The 25,431-nt window shown below is 40.5% G+C and overlaps 1 protein-coding gene across 1 annotated transcript in view; it reads left to right on the forward strand.

The window, feature by feature from the left end:
- ARHGEF28 (Rho guanine nucleotide exchange factor 28) overlaps positions 1-25,431 on the forward strand; it is an 84,977-nt gene that overhangs the window by 52,174 nt on the left and 7,372 nt on the right. The window contains exons 22-31 of the mRNA XM_058044442.1: positions 80-156; positions 795-973; positions 2,250-2,344; positions 3,236-3,418; positions 5,996-6,127; positions 6,753-6,835; positions 10,142-10,180; positions 10,270-10,317; positions 12,131-12,610; positions 14,760-15,060. Coding sequence (XP_057900425.1) covers positions 80-156; positions 795-973; positions 2,250-2,344; positions 3,236-3,418; positions 5,996-6,127; positions 6,753-6,835; positions 10,142-10,180; positions 10,270-10,317; positions 12,131-12,610; positions 14,760-15,060 — 1,617 coding nt within the window. The remainder of the gene's footprint in view (positions 1-79; positions 157-794; positions 974-2,249; positions 2,345-3,235; positions 3,419-5,995; positions 6,128-6,752; positions 6,836-10,141; positions 10,181-10,269; positions 10,318-12,130; positions 12,611-14,759; positions 15,061-25,431) is intronic.

The raw sequence follows: 25,431 nt of genomic DNA on the forward strand, positions 1-25,431 counted from the left end.
TAAAAAGATAAAGTAAGAATTTAACACTGATTGCACTAATTTTAATTAAAAGCCATTATTTTCCATTTCTCATTTTAAGACACCTTAGCTCTGCTTCTCACTGATGTACTACTGTTCTTACAAGAAAAGGATCAAAAATACATCTTTGCAGCTGTTGTGAGTATATTATCAGATATTTTAACACACATGTTGCACATTTACTTGTATCTTTCTCAAAACTTAGGTCGTTATCCAGCTCATTCCCACATAACTTATGTTTTTTCTAAAATCCTGGTATTGTATGTCAGTATATAGAAAATTTAATTTCTTTTTAAAAGTAAATTTTTTGTGGAGAAGGATAAAAATAACAGAAGTTTATCTTTAATATTGTGCCTTACATGACTGTGAAGGTGGGAAGTAATGCAGGCTCTTTCAGTTGTCTAATACAAATTTTAATTTTTTTGTAAAACAAACAGAAGAACAGTTTTTACTGAAAATATAGTAGTAAACACACATAAAAGACATGAAAAGTCATGGAAAGAAGTTTCCAAACTATATAAATACAAACATTATATGAATATTGTGTCTCAGTATCAGTGAGCCTCTGAGATTTTCTTTTGAGCACATATCTAGCGCTTAATTTGTTTGTTGACAGTGTAACATATTTTAAAGAATAGTTTAAAAGAATGTCTGATTACTCAAAACTTTCAGTAGTCTGACTATACCAGAACTAGTGAAAACTCATGTTTTTCCTAGAATGTGGTGTTTTATAAGAAAGTAATTTATTATGTGTGTGCTTTGACTGTTTCCTGCAGGACCAGAAACCCTCAGTTATCTCCCTTCAGAAGCTCATTGTAAGAGAGGTAGCCAATGAAGAAAGGGGGATGTTTCTAATCAGTGCTTCATCTGTGGGGCCTGAGATGTATGAGGTTCATACCAGCTCCAAAGAAGAACGTAACAACTGGATGAGGCATATTCAAGAGGCAGTGGAAAGGTAGGGAAAAAGGAGTTTGGTTTTCATGCTGGTAGTCCAAAGCAGATGGGAGGTTGGTTGGATATTCATGGCAGGATGTTCTTTGTTCTCCATTGTACTGGGTCTGTCTGTGAATTTGGGTTTTCCTTTGAGCTCAAGGTGCTAAAACCTCTTAATCACCCCTGCCATACTTCCCATATTCCTCCTGGTTTCCCACTGAATCAACAGACCCTTTCTGTTCCTCATTAGACATCCTTACCAGCCATTTTACCAGCCTTCCCCCACCTTTGCCTTTGGCACTGTCTGCCTTCCAGGGTCCTGCACGTGTGCATACAACCATTTTGAGAAAATCACAATTCATGCCTGTTATCTTGGCATCAGCTCATTAAGAATGGTGGGGAAAACATTGCTTCTGATGGGCCCAAGGTTCTGCTTGGGACAGCAGACCTGTGGGTGCGCACCAGCCACTCTCTCTGCTCAGTGCAGCCGTACCAGAGTAATAAGTGTTGTGGTGTGCTGTGATGTCCCATTTTGGCCTTCCAGGTCACTTTCCCAGGTGTGCCTATACGTCTATCCCTTCCCCCTTGCCCCCATGCTGAGTGAGTCCTGTCAATCAGGCTAAACGTTCCAGCAAGGCGTCATGTGGTTGGTCAAGTTCAAAGGATGCCACTCAGGCCCAGGGGTCATTGGCCTGTCTGGGTGTCATCTTCCCCTGAGACCCTGCCCCTCTCACCTGGTTGGTGGCTCACCTGTACCTCCCCTCCCCCTGTCCCTGAGCTTAAAAAGGTGATCAGAGCATGCGGTCGGGATTCTGTTGGAGCAGTTGCTCACGTTCAGACCTCTGTAACCATGGAATAAACCTCTGGACATTAAACCCTCCAGCAGAATCCATCTCCTTTTTCTCTTCACCATCGCCTGAAGCTATTCCTCTTGAGGTAAACGGGGTCCTAACAAGCCTGGACTTGTTCAGTGCCCAGCTGCAACCACCAGCAAGCCAAGGTATCTCTGGGGTGATACACCGCAGTTGCTGCCTTTGGCCCAGCAGTGAGGGTCAGACTGGCCCAGGCACAATCTAACTGGTAATATTGGGAGCCTTTTTTCCAATAAATAAGGAGTCCTTCAGTCTGCTTGATGTCCACTTGATGCTTCTTAAAGAGGCAGACAAATGGCATGCTTCTGGATTATTGCAAAAGGTGCTGGTGTTGTGTTCTGTTTATTGTGAACAAAATACTGTATTGAAGATGAATATATGATGTGCAGATCTTGCTTTATCCACCTTTGTCTTTTATCTTTGAAGTTGTCCAGAGGAAGAAGAAGAAGTAAAAATGAGTCAATCTGATGAGGACAGACGTATTGCTGAGGCCAAGGCATACAGAATTCAGAAATATCAAGGTGTGGTATCCTTTCCTGTTGCTCTGAGAGCTCCAGCATCAGATGAATTCAGCATTCAGGATGAATTAGTCATGTGCCTATACTGGCTGATGTGTTCAAAGTGGCTCAACAAGCAGAGTCAGAGCAGAGACAGATGAGGTGGTCTGATGGTATAACGTAAGTGTAGTAAAAGAGAATGTTTTTTCAAACACTTTAATGCTTTTACTACATTTCTGTAACTAAAAAATAAAAGTAAAAATTGATGTTTTCAAAATAAACACTGAATTTCACAGATTAGCATCAGGACCAAGTAGTTCTGGGTTTGCGAAAATACCTTGAATCTTCGAAATTGTGTGGCTTTGTACTTGTTTATGGCACTTTGTCCTTTGCTGCTAATATTTTTATCTGCAAATAATAGCTAATAAGGATAAATTCTGGTTCCTTGATGCCCCTACGCCTAACTCCCACATCTTTATACTGCAATGAGGAGAGAAATTGCAGCAATGTCTGTCCTATTGAGAGCCACATCCTCTGCTGAAAGTAGGTGTTCTCTGAGGTTGAGGCCCTGAGTTATTAGCACACATGAGCCAAGTGCTTTTCCAGGAGGTAGAACTAGCAGGTTGTTGTGAGACAAGAGCAGTAATAAGGGCCAGAAAGGGCAGCCAAAGGCACTTCATTGGGGTAGGGCTTTGGCCTAGACTCTGCAAGGGTATATGTTAGCTTTCATTTGGACAGACTGTGGGATGAACTTGGATGAATTTGGGTCCTGGCCACTTAAATGAAACTTAACTTGAATTAGCACTTCCTATATGGCATAAAGATTAGAAAGGTTAATGGGGAGCATGCTTTCCCTGCAGCATAAAAAATGACCACAGTTTTCAATTTTTGCACTGTTCAATTTTTGGTTGACAGAATCATTGAGTAACCAGGACCAGCAAATCTGCAGTTATTTAGAAGAAAAGTTGCGTATCTATGCAGAACTGGGAGATATGTGTGGGTTTGACGATGTCCATGTAGAACCTCACCTACTTATCAAACCTGATTCCGGAGAAACTCCACAGGCTGCTTCACTGCTGGCAGCAGCACTCAGAGAAGGTGAGTTTGCACTGGAAGAATGGATTGGTGGCTCTTCATGTGGGCAGATATTTTAAGGTAACCAAGTGCAGACATGTGGCCTTGTGTTGCAATTCTGCTAAGTCTCAAGAAGTGGCAGTGTCAAAAATTGCCAAAGGGCATAGAAAAAAATCTGCTGCATTTATTGTCAGATACAGGAGATGGTACCTGCCAGATTTTAAAATAGCGGATATGTTTAGGGCATAGCATCAAATATGCAGGCAGGGGCGTGGTGTTAGGTTCTTAGCTGTCCTCACAGTACAGCTCTGTGAAGCACAGCAGGGGAGAAGCTTGGATGCTGTATGATATTGTACCTGATCCCCAACTTTCACCTACCTTGGCTGATTTTGATGTCACTTCAGAATCTTGTATGATCACCTACAGAGAAAATCAAATTTCTACCAAGAAACACCTGCCACAATTGCTGTAGGAGCCCTGTTTTTTCTGCCTGCTATCTCACAGGATATTGGTAGATGGCCGCACCATCTATAGTGCTGTCCTACAAAGGAAGGAAGGGAATGGTATTTGTAGATACCTTCCCTAGCTGGATCTTCAACTAAACTTCTCCTAAACTTAGTGGAAAGGAGCACTGGTAAACAGAGTCCTGATTTTAGCATCACCTAAATTGGGAACTGTGTGCTACTAGCAACATTTCAACCTATAAATCAGTGGAACTTGGTCTTCATCATCATTATAAAGTCAAAGAGCATTTTATTGATAAAATTGATTAAATTTGTGTAGGGTAGTAAGTCAGTGATGAAACAGAAAATACTTGAAATGGAAGCCTATACTTATTACACACCTTATTCTACCCACTTCTGTACTTTTCGCTTTCTCTCACGCTGTTGTTGATGTTGATGATGTCTTGGATTTCGGGACTCTACAACACTTTCTGTGAGCTTACAGTTGTTTACATTATAGACAAGTTGTGGGGATCATTTTCCAGGATGGAAATACTAAATTCCTGAGCTAATAGCAGGCTCTATGGGAATAAAGCATTGCTTACAGTAGACAAAGACAGAATTACACAGTACTTAAGCAAATTAGGTATACACAAATCCATGAGATGAGATTGGATAAATCCAAGGCTGCACAGCAAGCTGGCCAATGTCACTGTGAGGCTGTTTTCTGTCGACTTTGAAAGTCACAGTGATCAGGAGAGGTTCCTGATGACTTGAAGAAAGCAAGTCTCACATTCCAAGAAGAAATATATAGAGATCTAAAAAACAGTCAGTCTCACCAGCATCTCTGAGATAATCCTCCTGGAAGGCATTTCCAAGAACCTGAAAGACAGGAAGATGATTTGGAACAACTGTCATGGATTAATTAGGGCAAGCTGTGTCTAACTAACCTGACAGGTTTTAAGGTGAGAGAAGGGTCCATGTTGGTTACCTTGACATTTCTCAGACCTTCCACACTGTTTGCACTGTCTGTAGTGTGCTTACATCTAAATTGATGTAAACTGCTTAGCTGGGTGGAAGACAGGCTGGACTGCTGGGCTGAAGGGGTCAGTTGTATGACATATGACATCCAGTTGGTGTCATGTTATTAGGGGATTCTTTTAGGGGGTGTATCCTGAGACCAGTAGTGTTCAACACTTTTATTAATGCAGTTAACCTCAGGATTGAGTACACTCTTAGAAAGCCCCTGACTGTTATGGCAAGAGGTGGAGCATTCAGTGAGCTGGAGAGACCCCTACAGATGGGGAAAATGGTAAGAGGTACACTTAGACATTTGACAAAGAAAAATGAGAAGTCCTGCATCTCCGGTGATGTAATCCTGCATGTTGGTACAGACTGGACACTGATGAGCTGAAAAATACCTTTGTAGAAGTGGACCTGGGAGTGCTACTCGACAGCAGGTTGACCATGAGGCAGCATTTGCCCTTGTGCCAAAGATGCCCAACTGCTTCCTGGCCTGCTGCAGTAGGAGGAGAGTTGCCAGCAAGTTGAGGGAGGTGATTCTTCCTCTACTTAACCCTGGCGAGTCTTGTCTGGGCTGCCATGACAAATGCTGCACTTTTCCTGGCCAAGGGAGACATTGACAAAGTAGAACAAATCCAGTGAAAGGCACCAGAATGACTAGAGGGTGGGAGGGCATGATGTCTGAAGACAAGCTGAGGTAGCTGGCTTGGTGGGATCTCATTTCTGTCCACAGCAGCTTAATGGGAGGATATAGAGAAGCTGCATTTTTGCAGAGGCACATGACAATAAAAGAACACATGGACAAGAGACAGTAGTCCTGTGATGAAACACAGGTAATTCCAATTAACTAAAATTAAAAATGAAATGCTATGAGAGTGTTAAAAAATTGGAACAGATTGCTCAGGGAGACTTTGAAGTTTCCATCTTTGGAGGCATTAAAGGCTTGTTATGCAACGCTCTGAGCAACACAATTTAGACTGACCAGGTTTCAGTGAAGTGCAGGACTAGGTGACCTCTGAAAGTCCCTTACAAGCTAAATTATTCCATGTTCAAACATTTCTATGTCATTGAGTGCATTCATGCACTAAGGAGCTATTTAAGGGATGTGTGTAATTCTGCATGTTTTCCTCTTTAGTTGAAAGTCTCCACACTGCTGTAACAACATCACAAGTGAGTGAAACAGACAGATCACCAGAGGAAAGTACTGAGGAATTAAGTGTCAAGCATAGATTTGCTACCAATGAAATATTGGAATCTGTTCTGGGTGGTGAGTAAAATTTGATGCTTTTACATCTTTAGAGTGCTAAAATAATTGATACCAGACTGTTTTTTTGGGAAGCCTCCATGGTTTAGGACAGAATCAATAGAAAATAATGTAATAGAAGTTGTCTTTGGGCAAATGCTCAGGTAGTGTAAATTGTTACATAGCTTTGTTGAAAGTACACTTTCTTGTCATTGTTGTTAAGCTCTGAACCAAGCTCTGCAATATAGGCCATTTCTCTTATTGTCAGGAGGGTTGAAAACTGGGATTAATATTCCAATAATTTCAGCTGCAAAGGGTGGCATTAATTTCTCACAACAAATTTGTGACTAAAGTTGTGTAAAAAACATTGCTACAGAGCATTTTTAGTGTTATGGTTACACTTATCTCCAACCTTTCATAAATGAAATAGTGCTAATTTGTATGGTAGGAAAACTGAGTTGAGCCATGTGTGCCATCATGGCTTGCAAATTAGTTTTTCCCCAGCCTAGGATCCATTATGTAACTACAAACTATAAAAATCACTTTCTCATAGTCCTGAGTAGCTGTAGAAAAGCATGCTCTTTGTTTTTCTAGTCAATATATGCTTTGATACCTTTCTTATGAATTTTCTTGGGGCTTTATTTGTTAGATGCAGAAAGAAAAGAAACTGAAGAATCACCAGAAATTGATCTCAGCATTGAAAAGGAAATGGCAGGTGATCTTAAGGATAAGGTATTGCAAACAGTTTTTCTTCCTGCATTGCACACAGCAGTCTGGGCACTGTGCATGTACATGCTATTCAAATTTTTATGGGGATTTTCACTCAGATCCGGGTAATTCAGACTAATAGAGGCCGCAGCAATTGATAATAAAATTTTAAAAAGCAGCCATAAACAATCCAAGCACAGAACGATTTTTCTGCAAGGCTTAAGATCAGTGAGTTGTAATAGCAGGCAGTGTTTTCAAACCACTTGTATGGGCTGTTCCTGTTCACAGGATGATGAAAGTCTCCTGCGGTGACAGAGTCCTCAGCTAATGCAAGGAACACTTGTGCATTGGAAGAACTTCGTCCTCAGAACAAGCACAAGATAGGATCAATGTTTTTACACCAGCTTGCTTCAGAATTTGAATCAAAACAGAATAGAACAATTAGAGAATAGAAGAGAAAGTGCCCATTTTTCAAAGTCCTATAGCTAATAAGCAAATCTGGGGAGAAAAGCAGACTCAAAAATCAGTTCTGGGCAAGACTAGGAATGACAAATTTTATGTAGCAGTGGAGTGTTGGAGTAAGCAACATGAATTACTGTGTGAAGATAAAGTGAACTGTAACAACGTAGTTCTTAGGTGGAGAATAAGAATCGCAAAAGGAATAAAGGGGAGAAACAAGAATGTAAGATACAGACTTTGAAATGGAAAGAAAACTTTGCTGAAAAGTTTAGCACTAACATACTGTATTTGCATCAGGTCTGAAAGAGGGCTTGTGTGCCCAAAACCTTGTGTTTGTTTGTTTTCTATATTGAGAATACTCTTGCTAATACACTAATCTCTCTAGTGCTAAGCAAATATATATGCTTAGCACTAGATCATCTTACTTATCAGAGTGCTGATACAAAGGAGCAAGATGAAGAATGTGAGTGGAAAAAATTGTTTGTAAACAAAGTGAGGGAGCAGGTGAAGAGGAATAGAACCTAGAGAGGGTGGAGGGGCTCAGATATAGCCGGCTAAAAATTGCAGAATCTCTACATGAAAACTTTGCCATTGGGGTTATAGAGAAGGTAGAGATGGGCTTTTTTCTTTTTCAGAAGTGTGCAGCAAAAGGATTACAAGTTGCATAAGGGAAATTACAAGTTGCAGCAAGGGAAATTATGAGTGTATATAAGGAAAAAAAAAATCAGTGCAAGGATGATCAAGGAGCAATGCTTGTCCAGAGAGGTTGTGGGTGTCTCTACCATTGGAGGTTTCCTGGATTTGACTGGAGAAGGCCTTCAGCAAGCTCCTATAACTTTGAAGTTATGCCTATTCATAAAGCTGGAGGGACCTGCCTCCAACTCTTCCACTCTAAGTCATCATCCTGTTATTTATGGCCTATTATTTGGGAAGGCATGTATCACATCTTCTGATACCATGTCAGAATCAGAGTTACCAGGAGGTGGCAGAATGAGCAAAGAAAACAAGCAAGGCAAGGGCTTTCCAGAGAGGTGGGTGTGCTGTCCCAGGGTTGTGGGGTGACGGCTCTGAACTCAGCCCAACTAGCTTGGGAAAACAGGAGCTGGACAGGGGGCCAAGAGCTCCCAGCTTGGAGGTTAGATGCTGACTAGATACTGGAAGGAAGAGCATTGTCCTTGCAACGTGAGGGCTCCCCAGTGGGCAGCTGTGAGAAGTGATCCCCGTCTTGTCTCCCCTGCTCTTGCCTTTTAAGTGTATCTGCCCAGGCATTGTTCAAAGCACAGCGCAGCCTGCCCTGGAATCTGACCATCCTTTTCTCTCTGAATCAAGGTGATCAGGAGGAGAGGCAGAGAGGTGGCCTTCAGCACATTTAAACACCTGAAATTACTGCTTCTCTCCTAGCTGGACTTGCAGGGATGTGCCAGCTCAGCTAAGCCTTCCTCAGCCTCATGTCCTAGCACTCAAGTGGTGCTGCAGTGAGGGGACCATGGGCACTGGGACTGGCCACTTGCAACTCCTTGGTCAAGCCAATACCAGACAAACCTTCCCCCTGTGCGCATCCATTTTCAGTTAAAAAGAGCTTAAAAACCTGAGGGAAACCCTGCTCTTGTTCAGTGTGCAGGCTCTCCCTTGTTCACTCTTCCTCACCCTTCCAGCATTATCTCCTTTCTCTCCCTCCTGGCCCTGTGCTGCCTCCTTACCCACTGCACACCCTACAGCTAAGGAGGAGCAGAGCTATCTTGAGTCCATTGTTGTGCTGCACAAAGACATCCACACAAAATACTCAGCTTTCACAGGAGAGCTGAGCTTTTCTATGGCTTGGGGATACAGTGAGAAGGAGGAGGTTAAGATGTGGAGGGGGAGTGGAAGGAAATACTGAAGAGATATAATGAGAGAAAGAGTAGTGGAGGAAATGATGCAGCTGGTACTTCCTTTGCCTCAAGGGTGTCTGTGCTGGGTTGTGTTTAGGGGGCTGGTCTTTCTCATTTTCATTTTCAGTTATTGCATCTAAATGTAGCAGATGCTTTGCTCTCTGTGGCGGAAAATGAGACTCAGTAGAGAACTTAAAAGAATCAGAGAGAAAACAAATATTCCCCAAACTCTCGTCAGCTTCTTTGAAAAAAAAAAAAAAGGAAAAATCATACAGGAAGTCTTGTCAGTGTAGTCTCAGAAGGGATTGTATTTGAAACAGTTCTCACCATTTCATCTTATCTTTCTCAAAGGAGCTGTTCTTCATGCTGAAGGGATTATGGGTAGCTTCACCCCATAAATTTCAGGAACTTCTTAGGAAAAGGGAGCAGGATGGAAAGTGTGAAGCAGTTGTGCATTGCTGCAGAGGACAGTAGTGACCATGCTGGTGCCTTTTGTAGCATGTACTGGGTATAGCATCTCACAGGGTACCTAAGGCATTTTTTGTGATCCAATAACGTGTCTTCTTGCTAGTTTCTTAGTACATTATTATCTCTAATTTTGAAGATTCTTATGCTGTTTCGTCCTACTGTAATTAATCTTAACCTACTGGGCTGTATATACAGAAATCTATATATACAATAGATATATAAAAACTCTCAAGTAAACAAAGAATTAATTGAAATGTCTTTTCTGTGTAGCATTACTCATAAGGGATTATGAAATAGTTTAATTTGTACAGTTGTGTTCAGAATCTCTAGTAATTTCCATGGAAACTCTATTATTGATGTATTATTAGTCTTCACAGATTGTTGCTTCTGCCTTTTTTAATATACCCACATAAAGGGTTGACTCAGTACACATTTCCTAGCCACATGTCCCCACTAGTTTAAAAAAAATTAACTTGATGATACAACTTTAAAATTTAAAACAACTTTTTAAACCTACATGTGTTTATTTTAGGGAGCAAATATGAATTTTTCAGAATCTACAGGGACAGAGGTGAGTTAATTTAAACTTCAGACAGAATGTGGTAATTATTTAGTTAACAATGGTCAAACCTTTGAAAATCTTTCTCTTTTATTTTCTAGATTGTACAAGCAATCCAGAACTTAACCCGTCTCTTATACAGCATGCAGGTGACTACTCCACTACTAACTTCAGAGAGTAATTAGTTTGTCCTAATAATTTACTTTTAAAGAATTGTTTTCATGTTGTCCTACTTTTAGACATTATGTTAATTGATCCTGATCTCTTTTGACTGTTGCATAAGTTGTCACAGGATACAGTTTTATTCTACATCAATGGTAGGTTTCTTTTAAGACCTGAATAATACTAACCTGCTTGGAGATCAGTCCCTCCTCCCAAAAGAGGATGTCTCTACAGTCCAAAAACCTAGCAGGAAAATAAAATGATGGCTCCACTTGAACTGATGTGTTTCCACATACAGATTTCTGAAATTATAGTTCAAAGAATTGAAAAAAAAATTATATTTTGATTAGACTGTTCTCCTGGCTAGTAATCAGCAGTAATTTGGCCAGGTAGCTCAGGTAGCAAACTCAGCCCATTTTAGGTGCTTAAATCTCACTTACTTTGGGCCTTACTTATTTTGGGCGTTACTTACTTTATTACTGACTTCACTTACTGTAGGGCCTTAGTATGAAGTATTTATCTCTTTTATGCTAAGCTTGACTATCTTAACTTACTTCTTATTTAGCTGCACTTTTATAATTCTATTTTAAAATGTTTCATCTAAGTATACCTAATTTTTAGACCCTATTGCCCTTAGCGTATTTCATAATAATCCTGGAAACCTTGTGCTTAGAAGTTAAGTGTATTGAAACAATACAAAAGCAAAATAAAAATCCTGTAATTCACACAAAAACATTTTGAGTAATTGAAAAACAAATAGGGACAATAAAGTAAGGTTAGGATCATGCCTTAACTGCTCAGACCATGAATGAAGAGTCAGGTGCTGAGAAACAAGCAGAGGATCTTGTCTTGTAAATAAAGTCACTGGAAATGGCCCAATACTGGAGGAAGAGCGAAGAAAAGTGCAGATGGTACATTGCATGAAGTAAAAAAATTTCTGGGGTGAACAGCATGTGGCAGTGGGGCTATGTGAGTTCTCTGGGAATGTCTCATGAAATAGATTCCCATGTCAGCTTTTAAACATAGTGCAGTAAGTACCTCAGCAGATCTAGGGTTTTCTTGCTTTTCTTTCTTCTTAATCCCAGCTATTTGTTTTTGCGTTACTGGAGGATGTCACAACCTTTATTGCAAACAGTGTCAAAACATCCTTGTGACGGATGGAATATAGAACTCCTGACTGTAAAACAGGAACATCAAACCTGAAACCATTACCATCCTGCAGGTTTATGCTTGCACTGACACCTCGGTCAGGTGTGTGTAGTGGTACAGTCCTGGTGACCTGGCTGTGTCGGTAGGTGCCGGTCGGACTGGTGTTAGTTGGACTGCAGTGTTGCAGGTTAGCAAGGAGAGCCTTAAAGCCACAGTGAACTCACTTGGAAACAATACAGTTTTATGTGTAGAAGTCACAGCTGTGTTAGGAATACTTGGGTGAATATAGCATTCCCAGTGCCTTATTGCCCTCTTCAACCATGAAATATCATTTTTCCTGTGTGTCTTTACATCCTCTGACAGAACAGGACCCCAGCTGTAATTGAAGTGCATATGCACAGCTGTAACATAAACATGTATTATAATACTAAGTGTAAACCAGAAATTTTTTAAAAAGTGCTCAAAAAAGTTGAGTTTTATTTTAGAAATACCCCTATGTAAAGGCATTATCACATAATTTTATCTATTTGCTTGAGGAATAACCTCCCAAAAAAGTTCCAGCATTTTTATATAATGATTCTATGTAAAAACACAGAAATGTATTAATGCTGATATTTAAACATTTGTGTCTGATTTTGTTGTGGTGTCTAGGCAGCACTTGCTATCCAGGAGAGCCACAAAGAGCTCCATAGGTTACTACTGCAAGAGAATGAGAAGACCAGTCGGAGCCATGGTTCTCGGCTGAACCTCATTTTGGAACAAGAGAAATATCAGAATGTGGAAAAACAAAGGGTGGAACTGGCCAACATAGACAAAACGAGGCAGCAGTTCCAGCAAGAGCAGCAGCGGTGGCTGCGAGAGTGCGACCAGCGGCAGCGGGAGCAGGAGGCGAGGGCGGGCCGGCTGGAGCAGCGGGAGCGGGAGTGCCGGGCCCAGCAAGAGCTGCTGGAGCAGAGCCGGCAGAGCCTGGCGCTGCAGCTGCACGAGTACCAGCAGAGTCTGGACAGGCTGCGGGAGGGCCAGAAAATGGTGGAGAGGGAAAGAGACAATGTGAAAATGCAGAAGAAACTCGTGTGGCACTGGAAGCATGGTCAGCAAAACGACCTCTTTTCACACACAGGGGACTATGAGGTTTGTGCTTCCCCGTTGTAACTATACCCCTGACTGCATTCCTAGAAACCTGCCTTGACGAATAGGCCAGGATCTCTGGGTTTTGTTGGTTCTTAAAGCAATGAGTGAGCATGTGGGAAGCTGAGATTCAGGCATATCCTAGCGTTTTCTTTGAATGTCATGAAGTTTAAGTGAGGAAAGTGCGAAGTCCTGCCCTTGAGAAGGAGCAACCCCATGCATGGGTAGATGGTGGTGGTCACCTGCTGGAAATCAGCTTGACTCTCTACAGCTACCTGAAAGGAGGTTGTAGCAAGATGGGAGTCAGCCTCTTTTCCCAGGCAGTTAATGAGACGACAAGAGGAAATGACCTTGAGATATGACAGGAAAGGTTTGATTTGGACATTGGGAAGAATTTCTTTGCTAGCATTGAAACAGGCTGCCTAGGGAGGTGGTGGGGTCACCGTCCCTGGAAGTGTTCAAAAAGTGACTGGACATGGTAGTTAATGGTATGATTTTGTTGATGTGATGGTGGTGTGTTGGGTCAAAGGTTGGACTTAATGACCTTGGAGATCTTTTCCAGCCTTTATGATTCTATGATTCTGTGAAAAGGACTGGAGTCCTGGTGTAGAATATAAGCAAACAACGGGCCCTTCTAAAAGGGTGGCACATAGTGTCCAGGGCTGCTCTGAGTAAAGTATTGCTAGTAGGTCAAAGTGAGGGGATCCTTCCTCTCTGCTCTGGACACACCTGGAGACTGGCTCCCCCAGTACAGGAAAAGCACAGAGCCTGGGGTGGAGAGGAGGTAGAGGCAGGAGGATGGGTGTCTGGTGAAGTGCCTGTTTGAGAGGCAGGGATATCTCTCCAGTAAGAAAGGCTGAGACTGTTCAACCTGGAGAAGAAATGGTTCTTATTAATGGGGATTCCTTATTAATGGGGGTTCCTTTTAGTGTATAAAAACACCTAAATGGAGGTTCTGAAGGAGATAGAGCAAGGTTCTTTTCAGTGGCACCCAGTGACAGAACCAGAGGCAATGGGCACAAACAAAAACACCAAAGATTCGTTTTGAACATCAGAAAACTATTTTGTCTTGTGGGGGTGATGGAGTCCTGGCACAGGTTGCCCAGGGAAGTTGTGGAGTCTCTGTCATTGGAGATATTTCAAAAGCCACCTGGATGTGGTCCTTGGCAATTGTCTCTATGTGGCCCTGCTTCTGCAGGGGGGTTAGACCAGATGACTTCTAGAGGTCCTTTCCAACCTCAACCATTCTGTGATTTTAAGCTAGATACCTAGAAAACCCAAAGTTAGGCAAGTGTTTCTTAAATTGAGAAGACAGAAATTATAAATATGAGAATCTGTGTTTTATTCTGCTTTACTACTGTTTGTAAGACCCATTGTGTCTCTGCATCTTGTAGAAATATTTAATTATTGTAAGGCTTAAGCATATAAAGCACTTAATGAAGTTTTTGGTTGCTGTTTTTTTCCTGGACCACTAGCTCCAGGGAGGAAAAGGTGCACCTCCAGGAGTAACAAACATCAGGCTCTTGTTAACACCACACATCAGGCCCTGCTGTCCTGTTCCTTGAAACATCCAGCCCCCTAGGGGAAGAGGTTGGTGTGTGGCACCATCTCTGACAGTATAAACCCTTGGAGATGCTTATTATTTGGGGGTGCAATTTAAAGTAGCCCCAAAACTGCTTAAGTGTTTAATAATAAAAATGATAAAGTTTTTGTTGAGGTTGAAGGGTGCAGTCTGCCTCTGAACTCAGCTGTCTGGTGCTCACCTGCCAGGTAGGTCCTCATCTCTAATACCTGCTTCGTGGCTGTGGTCTTGATTTCCATAACTGTTCTCTAAAGTACCTGAAAATCAAAACATTTTGTCTGGCTTTTCCACGTATGGAAAGCTCACTGACCCAGACAGCTTCTTTTTCCCCTCAGGTTCTCGTTTTCACAAGACAGTCTGTAGAGCCTTTCTTCAAGCCATCACCTCCATAATTTTTCAGCTGGCAACTCAACCATAACCATTTGGCATCTAAGATTGTGCCCGCCTGAGGGGTTAAAGGATTGGCCTCTGACCTCCCCCTTTTCGCCTGGCTTTTGTGAACACAGTGTGTACATGACTTACCCATATATGCTTGCTAGCCCAAACAATTGGTTTTTTCTCTTTCTGCAGATAATGGGACATAATCAATTGGACAGCTTACATGGTGAAAATGCATTCTACTTCAATGAAGCTGTAGTGTGTGTGTCTCTCAGAAGAATCAACAGATCAAATTCTTCTCTCATTTATGAGGATGGTGTGTCTGGGATTAATATCTCAAATTCTGATGTAGCAGGGACTAGTGAAAATCAGATGGACCTCAAAATGGACACTTCTTGTCAGCCAGCATTAACTAGTGCACTGTGGAAATCCACTAGTCCTTACCAGCAGATGTCTTTTTCCTGCAAAAGCAACAAGGATTCCTTTAATAATGGTAATTAATATTTTATTTAATTAAGAAGTAGTACATGCAGTTTGCCCCCTCTCTGGCTGAATAGTCCTAGGAACAAAGCTTAGTAATAGCGGAAGCAAGAGATTTTGGTAAAACAGTTGCATGTTTCTTTGCAAGATTTTTCATGATAGGTGAGAAAAACAGCAGAACAAAAATACAGAAAATTACTGAAAAACCCCATGAAACTCCTTTTTGTGTCTGCATAGTAGTACTCAGAATGTGCTTTTCTCTCAGTCTTTTCTCAATGCTTTTTGACTTATTTTTTTTGTGAGCAGAAATCACTCTTCGTCAAGTGTATTTTATTGATTCTTTGAGAATATATGTGCATTACTTGATAGTTTCTGGTTAAAATAGCTTTTGATTTCCTGTCTTAGGATGACAGTCAGTGTTCGAACACCTTTTCTTACTTCATTAAGGAATGAAAATATCTTGAAAGATCTGTGGACAGACAGTGGTATCTATCTCTTCTAAGGAATAATATAATGTTTGAATAAGTTACATCAGTAACTCTTACTGCCTTACCTTTCTTTATTCCTGCATTTTACCAGTACCCCCAAAGATATGTAGGCTGCATGGCAGTTACTGATGGTGGCTACCAAAATGGGTGGAAGAGGCTGCCTATCTGAGCACTGCATGCACTGAAAATTCCTTGAAGGTCTTAAAAACTTATGAGAAACTCTAAATTATCTGGGGTTTATTTCTCATTTTGCACAATATTAGTTTTGATCTACCTTCTTTCATTAGTGTGAGTTGTAGACCAGGATGTAAAAACACAGCTGCTAAAAGTCTTGGGGGCCAACGGTGCACTTTTGGGGTAAGGGATTAAATGATCTGGTGGGGTTTTCTCCACAGTTGTGAAATTCAGGAGACGTGGCATGGCAATGCTGCAGCAGTGCCTGAGCTCCCATTTTTGTGCAGTTGGCAGTGCAGAATAACTTCTGTTGTCACATTAGCTTGCAGGTCACAGCAAAGACCAGTGGGCAGCAGAATTAGGAACTGAAAACATACACAGGCACAATGGTAAATTGTCTTACATCGGTGGTTAAGGAACTTGCTCTTTAGTACTCCTTGTAATGAATTAAACAGACATCCAGTACAGCCTTACTAGTCTTTGGTATGTGGATTGCCAAAATAGCATGTTATAACCAAAGGTAGGGCAGGCTAGTCACATCACTACAATCAGCAAACCAAGCTGATTAGTATAAGAGATTAATATTTCTAAAAATGCCTAAATAAGTAGCCTGGTGAAACTCATTCTAGTTTGGCTGCGGTTGTCATTTTAGTTAGTGTGAATTTGAAAAGGAACACATATGTGGGTTTAAACCTCTCAAAAGTGGCTTAGCTTGCACTGGCAGACATACAGATAGAAACTAACCAGGATACTTTCTGTTGAGCCCACATGAGAGCATCTCTTTTAATTAAACTGGCTTGTACCAGTTAAATTGCACTGATTCTGAGATAAGCTGGTGGAGCGTCTTTGTCTCAAGACACAATGGACCAGCTTTGTGTTCAGCTGTTGACAATGTGTAGACATTGTTATCTTGCTCGGGTGGCAGGGCACCAAGGCAGTCCCATCACTCTTGGGGACAAGCTCTGGCTCCAGAGCCCACCCAAGAGGCCAGTGTGTCTGACCAAGTTGTGTTGGCAAAACGTGCAGGTACTGCCTGGATGGTGACACAAGACACCTTATGCAAAGGAGTGAAGCAAATCCTTGCAGCATTCTGATGGTTCAGATGATGCTGTGAAGCCTACCACTGCGTTGCTGGAGCAGGCAGGGCTGGAAGCCTCCCCTCAGAGAGATGTAACATCACATTCTATGGTTGCATTTGTTACTGAGAAGGTGACAAGAATTTTATGCTCTGATCATGCAGTGCATGAGTCTGCATGATTCAGACTTGCTTCTGTCTTGCATCTGGACCACTGTACAGGGAGGGACTGGGGAATGAGAAGAGTGATGAATTTCCCCAAGGGACCATGCGCGTGGAAATTATGCAAATCGCTTGTTCCTAAGCAATGTCAATCAAATCGAACAATACAAACATTTCATACTGGGAAACGGATTTTTTTTTTCTTGAGTAATTTTGGACATGTTTTCTTCCCCAGAGAATTTAGCAGAGTTTCAGAAGATCTCCAACTTTTGCCTCCATTTTCTGACACCTCTGCAGGATATAGTCAGTTCCAATCACTTTGAAAGAAAGCCATCTTAAATTCAGTGAGGGAAAGAACTTAAAAGTTAGCTAAAATCATCAATATTTTCACGTGGATGAATGTTTCATGGCATTTTTGTGTGTTTCCATGCATCTTCCACCTAGCTTTGTGTATAAAGTCTCATAATCATCTTTAAAAAAACATTCTTAAATAATTTGTCAACATAGAACTAAGAAACAAATACTGAGTATGGTTTACTGCATATAGCCATTCACCACATACATACATAGCCAGAGCTAGTATATAGTTAAAGTTTTGTGTGCACACAAAAGAAATTTCTTGGGTTTGATTAATTTTCACAGAATTATTAGGCATTTTGTAAGAAGTCTGCTCAGTCAAAAAAACCCCCTTAAATTATTTAAAGAGAAGCACCATCTAAACTTGTTTCCAAGGAGTTAATCACACTGCATTCTACCATACATTAAGTGGTATTCAATTAAGCTTCATAAATATACAGAAATGGAAACGGCTACATTACTGTAGTGCATAATTTTCCATTTGTATTTCCTAAGGTAAGACATAGGTGTCTTCCCATAGCTAACATCATGATTATGTATCATTGTTCTATATGGGAGGGAACTTCAGTAAAGACCTTCAGGCAAGTTCCCACTGAACTGAAACTGGCATAAGTAACCTCACTGGAAAAGGTGTGTCAGTCAACAGGAGGAAAATATGATTGAAAGAAAAATGTGTTAATGCTTTACAGTAATGGTTATGAAATTATCTGCATGAAAGAAGCAAGTACTTTGGCTAATTAGGAAGAAGGGGAAGTATAGGTTTTGTGTCAGACTAGACTGAGAATTGAATAAATTAGTGTTGCATTTAATTGACATGTCAAGTTAACTAGCCAAGGTGATGCCTGAGGATTTACCTATGAATTCACCTCTTTGATTTCTGGAATCAGGGCAAGTTTAATTCTTTTAAGCTTTGACGTGAATAGATTGTTTGCTGCTGCTACCTTAACTTCATTAATTCAGACACTGTAGTTGCAGAAATAGAATTGAAAAGTGATATATTTGGAAAACTGCTGAAACTTGAATGTGAATGGAAGGTTTTACCTAAGACATTTAGTATGAAGGATCTATACATGTGACACAATGATAAACATAGTTTAAATCTTTATGGGGAACATAGGAAAACCTGTGATCTTCATAAGGAGCCAAATGCAAACCCAAGGAGCAAAAAGAGGACTGTATTTGACTAATGTAATTTAAATATTTTTTAAAGGACAGAAATTTGTACATAGCTGAGTATAAACAAATGAGATTGTTTGATTTTGGAAAAATTATTTATTTATAGTGGCTTTCATCAAAGTAAGTGGTTTCTAGAGATGTAGAATCTTTAATTTGCAACAGAAAAAGCAAAGATTCCAGAAACACTGTGTAGTATCCTGTAACTACATATAGTTTATATGAAATTTCCTTCCTATTCCCTAAGGCAGATTATGCTAATGGTGATTACTCTGTTTAACCTGATCTTAAAACTGTGTATCAGATTCATTTGCTTTGATTTCCCATTGTTAATTTAGACGGTATTTAGAACAGTGCATTTTTGTCTGTGCTGGTTTCATCTGGGGTAGAGTTAGTTTTCTTCTCAGTGGTTTCTATGGGGCAGTGTTTTGGATTTGTGCAGAACACAGAGTTGGTAATACAGAGATGTTTTTGTCATTGCTGAGCAGGGCTTGCCCAGAGCCAAGGCCTTTTCTGCTTTTGGTGCAGCCACACTGGGAGGAGACAGAGCCAGGACAGGTGACCCAAACTGACCAAAGGGATATTCCAGACCATGTGGCACCAAGCTCAGAGTATAAAGTGGGGACAAGTAACAGGAAAGGAGGGGACATTTGTGGTGATGTCATTTGTCTTCCCAAGTAACCATTTTGCATGATGGGGCCTGGCTCTCCTGTAGATGGGTGAACACCTGCCAGTGCATGGGAAGCACTGAATTAATTCCCTGGTTTGCTTTGCTTGTGTGCACAGCCTTTGCTTTCCCTATTACGCTGTCTTTTTCTCAGCCCATGAGTTGTCCTGCTTTCACCCTTCCCCGGTCATTTTGGTAAGAATGGGGGCTGTGTGGGTCTTGGTTTCTGGCTGGGGTTAAGCCACCACCAAGGCTTAGCTAACCTAAGTTGTGGTGTAATGGCATTGTATAAAAGTATCTGCTCTGTGTTTACATCAGAGAGGTTGAGAACAATAGGCCCGGCTCTTTTATCCTATTTGTGTTAAGGTGAATTTGTTGCAGTCAGGAATATATACAATGTAAAACTGATGCAAGTGTGATAAAAAATAGGTGAAATATGCTTTGCACCCCAGTGTTAAAAAGCCATCTGAAGTGGTACAGGCTCTTTGTCTATGCTTCCAACTCAACACTGGATTTTGGCAAGGAGCCTTATTCAGATAGCATAGTGCTGCTGCCAGTGCTGGAAGTGGCTGATGGGATACCATGATGAGAACTTAGTTAAATAAGATTACTTTCATCACTTGGAACCTGGTAAACAATGATTAGCAACACCCCCAAAAGAGTCACCACAGTTCTGCATATGTAATCATTGTAAACTAATTTTTATATTGTTGTTGCTGAAAGAACTCCTTCTGATTTTTCTAAGCTGGAATGTAACTGTGTCCCATACAGCACACATTTTAAAACAGCATCCTTTGGAGTCAGTGACAGGCCAGCCCCTTACTACTTGCAGAATTGCATGTGAAGATATGTTTCAACCTATTTTTTTCTGGTATGTCTAATAATATTTTTAGTAGCCATTTATTTCACTGTCTCACAGTGACTGAATTCTTTCTGATATTTTCTTTCACTTGGAAAGATGGAAAGAGGGAAATTTTTAAAAAGCAAAGGGTGATATGACCCACAGAGCTCCCCGTTTGTCAGGGAGCCTCCTGAACAGGTGTCATATTTTGTGCTACTTTAATTTTTTTGATTTTTTTAATTGAGTAGATGTCACATTGAGAACAATTCTAAATTGATTTTTCTGTGTTTAACATTTCCCTACTAATTTAAGTGCAGATGGCTACAGAGGTGAGCACAGGGCCCATTCAGTGCTCACTGTAAGTTATAATGAGAATAAAATTAAATGGAAATATATAAGAATATGAAGTTGAGGAACATCAGCACCAGCATCTTCCAAGTTCAAAATCTCCTTGATTTATTAGAACAATTGAGCTGTTACTTTTGACTCTGCAATAGACAACAGCAAATTCTCCATACCACAAAACACTGATTTTCATGCTCTGCTGAAAGATTTCCATGGCTCTGAGATACTTGGAGAAAATGAATCAGAGAGGAAGTTTTTTTTTTCTTTCTCCTGAATAACACTGCCATTTGTTTAAAGCAAATGGCAAAAGGGATTAAATCACACAGCAGTGTGATACCAAAGTCAAAAATATGTCATTATATGTCACCTGCAATTAGTATATTTCAAGACACACTTGCTTTTCAGCTCTGTAGAAGTCAGATTTTGTTGTTCTGTTACTAATTTTCTCATCTCAAAGCACTTTTCTAATTTCTGAAAATAACCACAGTAGATGCAGCACTGTAACATAATCCTTTAATTAAGGCAGCTAATGTTATTCTGGTTTTATTTTGTACAGTAATGTAAGTAATGCCTATCCTGTGTAATGTCTGTCTGATTTTATTCTTTCTATTATCTTCTCCTTTAGAGATCATTCATTTGTGGAGGGAAGTTTAAAATAGTGCACATCTTTAAGGTTACAAATGGAGTAAAAAAGATTGCCTGACCCTGTCTTTTGAGATACTACTGGTGTTGATGTAAATCTGCACACCATATTCAGGCTCCTTAACTGCAGACTTACTAAACAGCAACAGGATGATGGCTGAATCTTTCTAATTTTTCACACACTTATCGTTCCACCAACTACATTGTAGTGGTTTATGGAATCAGTGGAATTAGTGGTATCAACAAAATTGGAGTTTTGTGGATTATCCCCCTTATATGCAGATTTATTCTGTACCTGTATTGTGTTTTTTCCATGGATAGAAGTTTCAGGGAAGTAGAGGGATGAAAGGAGAAAGCAGAAAACCATGGGCAGAGGGTTTTTAGTCAGACAACTGGTTTATAGTGAACTGGATCCTAAGCTCCAGCTCTGGGATGTGCAGGGATGTGACTTGGATAGCAAGTCTGCAGGGGAAGAGGTAATCTCAGGAAAAGGGCCACAAAACAGCAGTCTTGCTGGTTGTTTGATATTAAGAAGATTCCTCGGGAGGTCTTTGTTTTCCTTGGGAAGTGCTCTCTGTGGGTGGAGACCTGGCTGCAGTACCCTGCTTTAGTACATTAAAATATTTTGTATGTATTTTGTAATGAAGTTAGAGCCTGAAATAGAAGCACTAGTGTAAATAATTAATTCATTCTAATAGCTGAGTGAAGCTGTTTATGGATGATCAAATTTTGCAAGATATTGAGTATGCAAACACACCCTGTAAAACCATGTAGCTGAATCACCAAGTGTATCTGTCTGGCTTAGTTTGGAAAGTACAACCTCATTTTAATTATTTAGTATAATACTTTACATATTCCAAGAAATGGCCTGTAGCATGTTGTACAAAAATAATGAAGTGTTAGTAATATGAAACCTCCTCCTCATCATCTGCTGTTAAATATTTATTAAGACACTGGGGAAGATTGTCTGTCTTGTGCGGACACAGGAGCCCCCAACTGCCTTCCAATAAATTTCATTGGCTGTCAGCAAACTGGTAGAGGAGATTTCACGGAATATATTGTTCCCCCTTGACAGATGCTGTAGAAAATTTCTTTTGGGTATGAATTTTTAGTGGGGCAGTAGAGAGGAGAAGCCTTGGTGCTGGTATGGAACTTAGTTATAGTTTAATCAGATAGGAAGACTTCCAACAGTCACCTGCTGAGATTCCTTGAGTGTTCCTCAGAAGTTTGATCTAAAACTGGGACATAAATGATAAAAAATAGATATGATTTTTCTGTATTTGTTTAGGATCTGTTGTAGAAAAATCAAACCCATGTAGTTTAAAAACAAGTCATTAAATATATTCCATGATAAAGAATACATGAGAGACTGGGAAAGCAGGGTTTTTGGCAAGGATGATTTTTTTCTTTCTCTTCGTTAATTGAATTTTAAAATATAAGGTAATTATTGCTGACAGAAAAACTGCAGGGAAGCTGTCTTCTGTGCAGAGCAACATGCCATTGAAGCACAGTGCCACTGGGGAGGGGATGAAGGTCTAAGGAAGGCTCCTGCATTAAACACAGGCAGTTTAGAGCTAAAGTGAAAATGAATATAGGCAGGTGTTTTAAAACTTGTAGTAAAGGTGAGGTAGAAGGAGGAGGTGATGAATTCAAGCTTAAGGGTAAGACCAGTATTGCTCATACACACGAGGAGTGGGAGCAGAAGAGAGGAAAGTGGATCCAAGTGCTCTCCACACACTCATGGGATGGACACACATGCTTATTTGAGAATTGTGTGTACAATTTTTGGTGTACAATTTTTCCTTTACGTCTTGTGCAAACTGTTTTCACAGCAGTTATATGTTCACACAACTTTTAGCAAACAGTTAAAAAGGGCATTCATTTCAAAATATTCAATCACACTGAAAATTCCTATGCTTACAATGCAAAATATGGGGAATGTGCAACTTTTCCATTTTTTTCTTGATTTTTTTCAAGGACTCCAAGAAGAAAACATAAGTGCATATACTTCTTGCCAAAAATGAATAAAAATGGCTGTGCTAATACTCAATATGCAATAAAAATGTAGTGAATATTTCCCTCAGTTTTGACCTTGGGAGAGAACAAGTATCTTTGCGACTGTAGATAATAGGCTTCTCTCAGATGCTCACTCATATAGTCGTGCTTGTATTTTTTCCTGTATTAATCAATAGCAGCAATTTCTATTAAAGGGTAAGATTAGCATGTAATTGATTTGAAACAGGTGCTTTGCCTGATTTTTTTCTTCTGCAGCAATTCTATATATTGACTTAGTGCTCTTCTGCTGGTCTCTTTGAGTTTTGATCTTGTCAGCTTTTATGAGTAAGAAGTGGTGGATCTGGTCTGTTGTTGGGAAATTACCCTATAAAACCAAAGTGCTTAGGAGGAGACTTGAGTGTTTTATAAATTACCTCACCCTTTTGGCTCTTGTAACAGAGCTGTGCCCTTCTGCTACTCAAGAAAATGTTTGCCAAAGTCCAGAGCACTCTTCTTTATGTTGCACCTGAAAGACTGGCCAAACGCTGGGGACTAAATTGATTTTTTGCCAAGGTCTTTGATTTCACGTTTATTTCAAAGTGAAAAAAAAAAAAACCCCAACAAAACAACCCGCAACCAAAGAGTGTCCATAAAATATGAGGCAGAGTTAATCAACACTCTAACATCTGTCTGTGGTAACAGTTCAGAAGAAGAGTTTTGATGTGTAAATGTCCCCTTTTTCAAAGGGAATGACTTAATGTTCCAGAGACTGCTTTTTCAGGGCTAATGCTGGCTGTTTCTCTTTTTTTCGGAAGGGAAGGAGATAAAACCTCACTGCAGTGTTTTATCTTCAGGGTGCAAATTGGGACAGTGGGTGAGGGAAGTGTGTGGATGTGCTGGCAGGCGGCAGAAAGGGGAACTGGTTCATTGTCCCTTGAGTCTTTGGTAGTGCTGTTTGTGTCTGTAACTTTATGGGGTTTCTGTTTCTCCGTTCAAGCAGGAGCATTCCCTACTGATGGCCGTTTTTTTTGTTTTGACTTCAGCCTGCTGGCGAAATGACTTCAGCAGATGATGGGCTGGGAGGAAATGGTTGCAGACCACTTAGTTCGCACCCGCGTTGGACACCTGAAAAAGAAGGCCGAGGGGGTTTTCAGTGCTTGCCCACCACCGTTGTCAGTGGGCAGGCGAGCTGCCCTGCCCCTGGAGGGGTGCTCTGTGTGGGTGTGCTGCTGCCCTGGGCGCGGCAGGGGCCCTGCGGCGGCTGCTGGTCACGTTCCTTGTGATCCTGTGTAGGAAGGGTGTTCTTGGGGTTTTATGGCTCTTCCCTCTTGATCATCTGAGTGCAGCTGTGTTTAATGAGCTGGAAAAGAAGTAGGTCAATAAAACATGTGTTCGTTGTTAGCAGAATACCTGTTGGACCACGTGTTTGTCTGTAATTCACCATCTAAAGCTTCAAAGCTTAGCACAAAGACAATTTAATAGGGAATTCTTACTTAAATAAATTAATAATAAGCGGAAGCAGACAGCTGTCAGGCAGTCTGCCCTCCCAAGGTGAGACTGTGGGTATTTAATGCACAGACAAATTATGATTTCAAGTCAGACCTATTTTTAAGTCTCTCTTATTGATACGCATTAGAAAAACAACATGCCAAAAATAGCTTGGAACCTGTGTGCTTCAAAAACCAATACATCTGATAACATAGCCATGTAACTTGGTTAAAATTTTAATCAACCTAATCAATTTTAATCAGCATGCTATGAATTTGATGTCGAAGTGACACTATCAGTATTTGAGCTTGAGTTAGTTTTAAAATATTTTCTTTGGTAAACACCAGTGTTAGAAATAATATATTTACTAGGCCTTAATAAAAGGAAAATGACTGCATTACTCCAAAACCTGGAGTATGAGTTGGAACTTTATGATAAATGCAATTTTGCTGGAATAAATATGTATTTTGTGTTTCTGGTGCCAAGAATTAAGTCCAAATTGTCTAGACGAAACTTCTCTGAAGACTTATGAGGCAAAGCCTGAAAATGGACCTGTATTGTTTTATCTAAGCCAGCAATTACACAAAGAGTGGAAACATGCAGAATAATGGCAATCCGAGTAATTTTACCCTGATCAAAAATGCAGCATTCAGATACAGAGAAGAGTTAGGTTTCAGAACCTTATTCATCATACACTTTGAATTCCTTCTGTTCTCTCTTATAACAAAAAATGCACCAAAATATGCAAAGACTAATTAATGTAGGAGATCTTCTGAAATAATTTCTCATCTGATTTTTTGTGTAAAGATCTCTTACTCATGAAGGTGCTTGTTTGCTTAAGAAATACAGTGGCTGCTTTTTCACAGGGTTGGGCTGGTCAAAAGTAAATAACAGCATTACAATTCCCAGACCGATTTTCTTGACTTATTCAGTCAGCTGGAAATGGATTAGGCTCCTCTTTCCTTGGAAGCTTTAGG

This window comes from Melospiza georgiana, chromosome Z (genome assembly GCF_028018845.1).
Source record: "Melospiza georgiana isolate bMelGeo1 chromosome Z, bMelGeo1.pri, whole genome shotgun sequence".
Taxonomy (NCBI): Eukaryota; Metazoa; Chordata; class Aves; order Passeriformes; family Passerellidae; genus Melospiza; species Melospiza georgiana.